The sequence below is a fragment of the Mustelus asterias genome, chromosome 10, assembly GCF_964213995.1.
Source record: "Mustelus asterias chromosome 10, sMusAst1.hap1.1, whole genome shotgun sequence".
In the NCBI taxonomy this organism is placed as follows: Eukaryota; Metazoa; Chordata; class Chondrichthyes; order Carcharhiniformes; family Triakidae; genus Mustelus; species Mustelus asterias.
This window is the reverse complement of record NC_135810.1, coordinates 82709218-82720677: the sequence shown is the minus strand read 5'-3', so window position 1 is coordinate 82720677 and position 11460 is coordinate 82709218. Positions and strand designations below refer to the sequence as shown.

General features: G+C 35.7%; 1 protein-coding gene across 2 annotated transcripts in view; it reads right to left on the bottom strand.

Moving 5' to 3' along the window:
- Positions 1-2597: 2597 nt before the first annotated feature.
- Positions 2598-11460, bottom strand: part of elmod1 (ELMO/CED-12 domain containing 1) — a 38845-nt gene continuing 29982 nt past the window's right edge. For both annotated transcript variants that reach the window (XM_078222049.1, XM_078222050.1), the window contains exons 9-11: positions 8414-8464; positions 6105-6238; positions 2598-5535 (exon numbers count right to left, since the gene is read on the bottom strand). In XM_078222049.1, the coding sequence (XP_078078175.1) occupies positions 5363-5535; positions 6105-6238; positions 8414-8464 (358 nt within the window). In that variant the 3' untranslated portion in view covers positions 2598-5362. The remainder of the gene's footprint in view (positions 5536-6104; positions 6239-8413; positions 8465-11460) is intronic.

Below are 11460 nucleotides of genomic sequence, written 5' to 3'. Positions count from 1 at the left end.
GTGAATATAAAACTTTCCAAGTTGGCTAGAATCACTTCACGAGAACAAATAGTCCAGAAAGGGACTAACTCAAGGAGTCAGACCAGGAAGGGCATTCAAGGTATTTGGAACCATTCAATGTGTTACGATTGCTTCATATGCTAGTCATGTACAAAATGTTGATGTGTCTACAATGGAAAGCTGATACTGTAATCACATGACAGGGAGGCAGTTTGATAAAAGACACTTTATACCTGATACTTTTTAAACTGGCATTTTTTTGAAACGTTCCATGACAGATTTTCTTTTCTGAAAGGCTGCAAGTCAGTTAATTGAAGAAGACCCTAAGGGAAGAGATCCCAGTTCAGTAAAAGCAAGAATCCTGTTTATAAGTCGCCTCAGGCAGTAAAATATGTTTCATATTTCCTTCACTAGAGAGGTTCAACCACAACTAAGACTAAAAGCCAGAAACTTTAAATCTCTTCAGGAAACCTGGAGAGAATCCTTCAGGCTTGCAATATTTTCAATGACCATCTTAAAGACTTTAAAGAAGTGACCCATCCTTCTAACAATCAAATGCACATGATATCTTAAAAAAAACTTCTGAGTGTCTGTATGTTTGGGGAGTGTTTGTTTCATTTCGGATTTTGTGATGAAGATTTATCCTTTCTTTTGGTTTGAAATTTACATAAAAGTCAGTTTTGTGTCTGTTTTTAAAATCACACTACCGGAGAGGTTAAAACACTTCTCTGAAATACACATTTCTCTTCTCACTGCAACAAGATGTAAGAAGGGGAAACTACTACTATGACATACTAACAAAAAAAATGTAAAAGCCCTAAATGTGCAGTTAATGTGCTATTAATATCAAACTGTTCTGTTAGGGTAAGATGGTTAAACTCTGTAAGACTAAGTTTGTACAAGATGGTGAAAGGATACATGGCAAATTTTGCTGGATTCGCACTCCATCATATTTTACTATTTGGCTGAAAGAACCACTACTCCAGTCTTAATTTTAACTATACAAAAACTGAAAATGTATTGTAAAAAGTCTAAATTTTGGACACATGAAGACTTGCTAAGTGTAGCAGCATTTATTCACAATTATGCCAGGAAAATGAAAATATGTTAAGTGCACAATAATTTCCATGACTTAATATTCATTGTGTCAAATTATTACTATGCAGTACATATTTTGGTTTAATCAACAGTATTTTAAATGTCATGACTGAAGTCATTATTTCCTAACATCAGTTATTTTAAATTGGTATTATAGCAAATACAAATGGGTGTTTCCTCTATTTGTAACTTGGTTGAGAATTCCTAAACAAAGACAAATCTGTTGATTTTTCTGTTCTGTTCATCGCCTATTCAAACCTTAGTCTTAAATGTCAAAACATCCTTTAGTGTCATAACCTTTAATCATAGAATCTAACCATGTGAACTGCTGGAACAGACAGTGGTATGGATCTTTTGAAGGACACCATCTTTAACAAAGAAACATTTCTTCATTATTGCATTGGAATATCAGCCAGAGTTATTTTAGAAATGCATTTTGATTTTTCTTCTCACTCAAAAGGAGAAAATGTTATCAACTGGCCCATCTGGCTGAAAATAAGGCTGTAAAGCCATTCTCTTTCTTTCAGTTGAAGTAACACAGCAGTCTCGCAGGCTTTTAAAAGGGTAAAATGAACAGGAAAATAATCTAAGTGTAAATACTTTAATGAGATCTTAATGTAATGTTATTCATGTTTAACATGAATGCTGGACTTTAGAATCTAAAAGATGTGATAATATGAATTGAAGATTACAGGTACTTGACTGTTAGGCTGTTAACCAGAAAAATGCCAGTTATGAAAGATTAATGCGAGATTAAGCAGTAATCAAAAACAATACATTTTTCATTGTTGAGAAAACTTAGATTTGAATATTTTTCAAGTTTAAGCTTTCAATATAAAGCATTGCTCAATATTACAAAGTCCAAATTCACTTGCAATTTATTAGTGAGTTAACTTAAACCAGTTTTTCTTCTGGCAATTGGAGATGATTTTAATTTAACTCATCCAGTGGGAAACATGTGGGTTCATATCACACCCAGCTCGACTTTTCTCCATTGAATTCAGTGCAGTGTAAAATCAGATGCTATGTAGATAGTCCCCTAGGATCTCCCAAAGCAAATATGCATTTGACATTGATAATTAAAGATTTTGGAAGGGATACTGGATGAGAAGTATAATTAATGAAATGGTGCATTAAAGAATGATTTACCTAATCTACTTTAAATGCATATAAATTTTGATATTGATCCAACATAATCTGCTATATTGCTGTCATTAAATGTTGCAGAGTTCAACTTAAACAAAGACTGCCTAGGAGAAGACAGAACTTATGAACTGAATTTAAACTGTGATTTTAATGCTTCAAAGATTACACCACTTGTTCTACATTATATCCAACAACTACTCAATTAATTGTGCAAACACTTCAAGTTGTCAATACATTATTCAACATTTTTCTATAACAATTTAAAGTAACAATTAAATAGTGAAATAGTTAATTTAATTAACATTTAGTTAATAAATGCAATCAAAGATGATTGTTCTCAGAATTCAAGAGAATTAGTTTTTTTGAATGAAAGACAAAGCATAATACTTTATATGCACATGATAGAATTCTAGACTTTTTGAAGTACAATAAATTCCACCTTTTACATTTACTGAAAATCAAATCTTCAATATTTAAAAATATCTCCATTCTTAACCTTTCTTTTAAGCGAGTAAACATTAATAGGATAGTAGGGACAGAAGTACAGATTTCAAGCAATTGTCCCATTGGTTTTAATGGAAGTAAATTTAATTTAAACTGCCCTCTCTCTCCTGAAAATTAACATGCCCAGTGGAAAACATGTGGGTTTATACTGACTGCTTGTTTTAGGCCTAGCTTGATTTGCCTCCATTGAACTCAGTGGAGAATAAAATTGGATTTGTGCAACTCAGGTACCATATCCAAACTCAGCTGACTTGCTGGCAAACGAACAAGTTTAAATTATATTGTTAGCTTTAAAACTCAAATATCCTTCTTGCAGTTTCTCAAATTTCCCTTTCTGGTTGAATGCTTTCTTTTCCCCCCATCTTTGTTTGCAGAAGTACCATTAGACCATTAGAGTTGGATAAGTCTGCAAATAAATACATTTTAATACCAAATTCAAGAACATGGAAGCTTAAAGAAGGATTTTAATATAAATGAGAAATAATATTTTACCTATTTAATTTCCACGTGTTTTCCAGTCTGAGGTGTTTAGTTATAAAAATGAATTAACGCATGCAACGTGAAGAATGAACTAGCTAGAACAATTACTAGCGTTTAAAGCACAAGTTTACATGAACTTTATGCAAGAAGTTTCATCCAGGGTATCACCGGTGGTATCCTGGATGATAATCTCAATTCTAAAGTGACACCAATATAAGCAGCTTTATTTCTGAAATTAGATAAGTGGATAACATCTTACCCACCACGGCTCTGTCTTAACACATCATATCTTTGTAACAACACTGATTTACTTTCTTATACATATTCTAGGTTTTCTTGGTGCTAAAGCATGTGCGTATTTAGTAAAAACAGCAAAATCATTTGAAATGTACATTTCGAACAAATATCTAAATATGAGAAATAGAGACATTGTGATGCAAATCCCTTATTTCATAAAATAGTAACTTTGGAGAACCTTATCTTTAGATGTTTTACTAGTGACAAAGGAGACAGATTTAAATTCAGTTAAGGAAGAATTGTAGACGTGCAAAAGTTGTGAAATTCATTGACCACAGATTAAAGAAATTTGATGAGATAATTGGTTCAAATGAATGCTCTGTCCCTTATTAATATGACATTAATACTCTAATCATACAAATACAACATTAATACACTGGCCCTTACTAATGTACTGTAGGCAACAAATAAAAAGCACAATTCCAAAAACACAATTTTAAAATAAAATCTGGAGGCTTTTATCATTACTCTGAGATCTGACTGGATTGTAATACATTTATATGCTCCAGTAAAATCTTACACTTCAACTTTTGTTGACGGGTGAGATGGGGGAAGGGAAGCAAAGAATAATACAGTCATTACTATTCCATTAAGAATCTAATATTTAGCATTATGACAGATGAGGATATGAGGGCAAAATGAAGTGTATACAGGCTGCTTAAAACAAAGCTGCAGGCAATTTAATGGCAGGTCACTTAATTAATAAAGGTTTGTTTGGTGGAGAAGAAAAGACATGCATCACTTTTAGTATGGTATACACAGGTGAGATGAAGATATATCTGAACACGATGTACTGCATTTCCATGTAGCTGATAGTTCTTTAAGGAACTTCACAATGTTTTAACTACATATCCTCCAACTATTTTAAACAACATATATCTTTGTTTACACATGTATATGTTACAATAAGGAATAACAATGCTAAAAATGTACTTTTTATCCTTTCTGCAATCAGACATCAGATTTGTAGATTAGATATGGCACCGGTGTGAAGAATCACAAAATTTCCTACATACCAGCCCTGGAAAGTACTTCAAGCCAAATGTCAAATGTGTGCGCTCTACTGCACACGTGTATGCCAAATAATTTTTATTTTAAATATTAATAAATAAGATTAATGTTAATCAAAGAAAAACTATAGAATACATATGTTGAGAAGAGATAATTCTCTGGATATATGAGAGACAATTTGTCACAGAACTTTCAAAGCAAATCTCTCGAAATAGAAGATATTTGCTCTACTTAATCTACAGTTAAACCCAAAGTACAATCATATAGTACATTTAGCCACCCATATTTAACAGGCTGTTAAAATTACCAAATATATAGTTCAATTTGATAAAATGGAATGTGTGTGTATGGTTATGAAAAAGCACTATTCTTTTGATCAAAATACATTCTTCCTTAATAATTAATGTCTGGAATTTTGTTAAGACCATGATAAAACTTCTAAACTAAAGGACATTACAGAACTACAGACTACAGCAATACAAAGCACAACAAAAGTACAGCTTAGCAGTGCTGATGTATGGAAACAATAAAAAAAATAGAGAAGATTCTTCCATTGATTAGAATGCAACACTCCATACTGCTGCAATATGAGCAACTGTTTATGGAGAATACCTCCAGTGTTCACGTGAATGTACAGCATGTGTAGTTCTTTTAATTGCACCAAATAGAGAACTATTATACTTAAAACAAAGCATGCATACAGTCACCATGGTCGTCAAATATGCTGGTTGTGATCAAGGCTGTGATTTAACGTCAGTTTCTTAAAATCAGTTCACGCACAAATATAGAGGTGAGGCAGTGATGTGACTTATGGCAAGATGAAGATTTATAAGTTCATTAGATTTTCTGAGGCTGAAAAACGGGGGCACAGGGTCATGTCTGGATTCTGAAGCTGCTTTATAATCTGTTTGTGAAACTTTTCTCGAACACGATTAAATTCCATTATGTCAAGAGGATCTTCTTCAATCCAGAATTTGTGAAATTGCTGCATCAGGTAGCCTGTGTAGAGCACAGGAAAAATAAAACAGATTTTGAAATTGCTCCATTTTGTAGAAAAAAAGCATTAAAATCAACAAACAATTGTAATTACAATACAATTAAATTTATAGTTGAATTCCAAAAGTAAAAGCAGAGCGTGCTAACTTACAAAGCTTCCACTCTAATAAGGAATTGATATAATACATGACATAAGAGGGTGAGTTTTTAACAATTGTAACAAAGGCAGGTGATTCGCACATATGCTGACAGCATAGAAAAGCTTAATTTATAACAGGGTGAAAAGAAAAGGCTGGAATTTTCTAGCAACCTAGTGCATTTGCAAGTGATAGCTAAATCTATATTTGAATTTCTATGTACAACAGTCACAGCTTCCCAGACTTTGCACATCCAGACCTGGGCTCCAAATGACAATTGAACAGAAAAATATCACTTGCACCATTACAAAATTTTTATACCCAAATTTGCAAGTAACATTAAGGCACATTAAGACATTTCCATCCGAAGCAACTATATTTCAATAATAAAGACTCAAATATCTGTTGCTGAATCAATGTCCAGAATCGACTTACAGAAGATTTTGTGGAAGTGAAAAATCGATGGTGCTTCAGGAGCGACATTATACAAATGGGTTTTCAATGCCCCACTTACTAGCAGAGTATATGAAAGGTCAGTGATATTAATTCCCACTATAGCAAAGGAAAACCTGTAATGGAAAGAATAATAAATTGTGGAAACATCTAAGAATTGAATATTCTTATTCACAATTCAAAATGTAATGAAATCAGGAAAATGGAGCACTGAAATGTGTAACAATCTCTACAGAGACCATTAACAAATAAAGAGAAATTAACTAATAGAACTATGTCACAAAACAAAAACAACCCTCACTTTATATGAAAAATTTGAACAGAGTAAGCACTACTAACTTATCATAGTTTGTTAAGACTTAGAACATGAATCCAGTCACACTTAAATCCCTTATACTTGAAGATCTTGAGGGTTCATTCACTTTTTTTGGAGCCAAACCAAGCATTCCATGGCTCACTGGAATTCACTGATTTGTCCTCAGTGGTCCAGATATTCTCCAATGTACAATATTTCAGCTCTCTCTCTCTCTTCCTATTAAATAAACACGGGTTACCTTTTGAATTCTAATCACCTGAGGTCTGCTTACCAGTTTCCTAATTTCAGAATAATTGAAGGGGCAGTAATTGGTCAGATTAGATTTTTTTTTGATTAGGAGATACTTGGACACTTTTCCCTTTTCAATGGACAAATACCACTGTTGGAACATCTTGGCAAAAGTACAGCATGTTTTAGAGCACAGGTCTTCAGTGCCACAGTTAGGATTTTGCCAGAACCTTTGCTGTTCCGGTGCACTCAAACATTCCTTGATGTCAGGTAGAATATTCAATGGAACATAGTTTGCTTTACACTAATGGAGCCAGTAGGAGACAAGCTTTTCTGCTGAATATATTTCGTAAATGAATTCCCAAGCAGATTATTCTTGGATGAAAAAAAGCCCAAAAGTTGCAAATGTAAATCCTAATGAAGGAATAGTTTTGAAACTATGCTACAGTGCTCCAAAACTGAATCAGCAGATTGAAATGATAAGAAATGAAAAATAGTTAACAACCAAATCTCTATATTCTGTACAACCAATATAGTAGCAAGATCTAAAAAGACTTGCGTTGTATCATTATTGCTTATTTGTTTGTTTTCCTTTAGTTTGGGTGCTTACATAGCTTCAAAGCAATTTGGTTTGTATGTTTTGAGAAAGGGATTACTTGCACTGCCAGCGAGTTGTTCCTAAAAGGCTATTCTCTACCATGCCACAAAGTAAAAGTTTATTTATTAGTCACAAGTAAGGCTTACATTAACACTGCAATGAAGTTACTGTGAAATTCCCCTCGTCACCACAGTCTGGCGCCTGTTCGGGCCAATGCACCTCGCCAGCACATCTTTCAGAATGTGGGAGGAAACCGGAGCACCTGGAGGAAACCCACGCAGACACGGGGAGAACGTGCAAACTCCACACAGACAGTGACTCAAGCCGGGAATAGAAACCGGGTCCCTGGCGCTGTGAAGCAGCAATGCTAACCACTGAATAGTATGATTTCTATTTCAGAATGACATTTACAACTTATAAATAAAGGTCACTGAAGCTTGATAATAATATCCATTATTTGATAAATAACTCAACAATTTTATGTCTTAATAAAATCGACAGTCATTTTGAACATAAGCAACTTGGCAATATCTGTGCAAGTAATAATCTCCGGCTAATACCTACAAAATGACGGCTAATACCTACAAAATGATTTCTTCTATATTTTTGTTAAAACTGTAATTTCATCATTTTTCTCACTGGGTAACCAACCACGTCCAAAGGGATTGATGGTGAAATGTGCATCCAAAACTGAGTGCCAATTACTGAAGCCTTGGTTGCAAATAGTCTGACTCGCAAACATATCCATCAGTGGCACTAATTAACTAGAAAAGATACACTTCTCCATTTGATTCTTTTTCTCTCAGAAGAAAAGCCTTACCTCAGTTCAGTTCAGCCCTGGACAGCACCTGCAGTTAAGAACTATGCAATTGTCTCTATGTTAAAATCGGGTCCTAAAAACCACTATGCAGCATTTTGGTCTGCATTAACTCAACAAACTAGCAGGCTACTTCATTCTTGTATTTTCATCTTTGAATGAACGTCTATGTAGAATCTAAATTTGCCAGTCATAATTGTTCCCCTATCCTCCTCAACAAATGTTTTCTCAAGTAATTTTTATACAGAAGGAAGTTCAGTAATTATGCATGCAACAATTTATTTGATTTGTTAATTTTCTTTCCCATGGGAATACATCAGTGAAATACTCACCCAATTGCCTGATCAAACTTTTTCTTTTCCCATTCTTTTGTATTTATTTTGCTGTTTAAAAAAGAAAACAAATTAATTTTCACAAACCAATGCCCTTTTGATGGTTTAATGTCAATTGCATGATATTTATGACTCCAAATGCATGGCAAGCAATTAAATTTAGTCACAAACATCTGTATACTTTCCAAACTGAATATATTTCACAGTTCATGTTCACCTCAAGTTACATGAACAAGGCAATACGTAAATCAGGGTTGAATAGGAGTGTATTTTATTCTGCTCTGCTCAATTTGTTTATTGGTTTTAAATGAGTGTTCCTGTGAATATCATCAATTACAAGATAATGGTGAGAAATTAAAAGTATAAACCAAAACAGTGGGAAATATAGAAAAAAATAATAGCTGGAAATATTCAGAAGATCCATCAGTTCTTAAGGGATGAAGACTCATGAGTGTTTTGGGTAGAAATCATTCAAACTGAAAATGGATAGAAAACAAGTTGCTTTACAAGGCTAACTAAATCAAAGAGGGAAGAACAACAGTAGTTCTGATGAAGAGTTATATTCGACTCAAGATGTTAAATTTCTATCCACAGATGCTGCAATACCTGCTGAATCTTTGTTTTTATTTCAGATCTCCAGCATGCACAGTATTTTGCTTTCATATTAGGGAAGAACAAATATGGCTCAAATATTTAAACTTTAGTGCTTTACCTACCACTTCAACTCCAGAATCAAGGGATATAGGGAGCAGGCAGGAAAGGGAAGTTAAAGCCTTAACAACCATGGCTGTATTGCATGGTGGAGCAGGCTAGAATGGTTTAGTCCTGCTTCTATTTCTTGTGGGTTCTGCTTGTACATCAACCCTTCTCTTCCTTCTAATACTTCTGACACACAGGTGGCAATTTTAACCCTCAAATGTGGGTAAGTTAGGGACGGTGGAATGTAAAATTTTAAAAATCATGACCACAATCTGCCTAATCTGTGTTTAACAAATGCAGAACAGGAATTGGAACTGGACTTCTCCTGGGAGACATGGGTTAACCAGTTGAATATGTAGTGAAGCTGTGGGGTTGAAATTAACTTCCCTGACAGAGTTACCCTGGCTCGGCAGGTTTACTAGGCCTTGGAACACCTGACAGCAGAAAGGAGACAAGAACAGCTTCAGGGAAAAGGCAAGTGCCTTGACAGCACTGCTTGCAAGCATGGAGGAGTAGGATTGCTTTCTCCTGGAATGAGATTCCTCATAATTGCCATCAGACCCAAGCCCCCCTCCACAACCACCCTCAAACCTGATTAGGAATTGGAAACCCCAACCTCAAGGATTGATCAACCACCCCAGGTCAGGGATCTGATCCCTACCTCCCCACTCTCACTATGGTTTCTTTATGGTCTACAACCTATTCCATAATGCCCCCCACCAAGCTACAAGTTAAGCCTATCAATTAGGTTGACTTGCAGTTGTCCGTGTCAAGAAAACTGCACATAATGCAACAAAAACGTCATGGTTAAAACTCCACAGCATGTGGAGAACGCAGACTTTCAGGTTTCCCACCCAAAACTCCATTCATGTACCACCATACCCACCCATGTCAATGTCAGGACGATAATTACAAAAGGAATGTAGATCAAAAAACAGTTGACTGAAAAACTTACATGCAATAATTTTTCATTAATGACAAAAGACCACATATCTCACAAACTTACCTATTTTGCCTAATTATAATCGTATTAGTTTTAAATTTGTGATCAGCCTGTGATGTCGATAAGGTCCCACATAAAAGATTTCTGCACAAAGAAAGAGCTCATTGGGGCAGATCTTTTCTTCTTTTGCGGGATACGGGCATCACTAGCTCAGCTAACATTTATTGCTCCAAAAGACGTACTGATTGACCATGCTAAATTTTCCCTCAGTGTACCCGAACAGGCGCTGGAGTGTGGCGATTAGGGGATTTGCACAGTAACTTCATTGCAGTGTTAATGTAAGCCTACTTGTGAACTAATAAATGAACTTTAAACCTAATTTATAGAATCCCTACAGTGCAGAAGGAGATCATTCAGCCCATCGAGTTTGCACCGACTCTCTGATAAGATATCTTACCCAGGCCCACCATCCCGCTCTATCCCTATAACTCCACACATTTATCATGGCTAATCCATCTAATCTGCACATCTTTGGACTGTGGAAAGAAACTAAAGCACCCAGAGGAAACCCACACAGACATGGGGAGAATGTGCAAACTCCACAGTGTCACCTAAGGATGGAAACTGAGCCACTGTGCCCCTGAGAACCACCTCTTGAACCGCTGCAGGCTATGTGGTGTAGGTATGTCCACAATGCTGTGAGGAAGGGAATTCAGGAATTTGACCGAGCGACAATAATATAGTCCCAAGTTAGAATCGTGTGGGGCTTGGAGGGGAACTTGCAGTTGGTGGTGCTATCATGCATCTGCTGCCCTTATCTTCAAGGTGGTAGAGGTCGCTTGTTTGGAAGATGTTGTTAAAGGAGGATTTGAGAGTCCCTGCAGTGCATCTTGTACATGGTACACATTGCTGTCACTGTGCAATGGTGGTAGAGGGAGTGAACTTTTAAGGTGGTGGATGGGATGCCAGTCAAGTGGATTGCTTTGCCCTGGATGCGGTTAAGCTTTTTGAGTGTTGCTGGAGTGCACTCATTCAGGCAAGTGGAGAATGTTCCAACACATTCCTGACTTGAGCCTTGTAAACAGTGGACAGGCTTTGGGCAGTAAGGAGGTGAGTTACTCGCTGCAAAGTTTTCTGGCCTACTTTTGCAACCACAGTATTATATGATTGGTCCAGATCAGTTTCTAGTCACATGGATGGAGGACTGGCTAACTAACAGGAAACAGAAGCGGGGTAAATGGGTAATTTTCAGTTTAGCAAACTAACTAGTGGAGTGCCGTACGGATGAGTCTGGAACCTCAAATTAGTTATGATTCATATTAATGACTTGGGTGAAGGGACTGAATGTATCGTAACCAAATTTACATACTATACAAAGATAAGCAGGAAAGCAAATTGAGAGGAG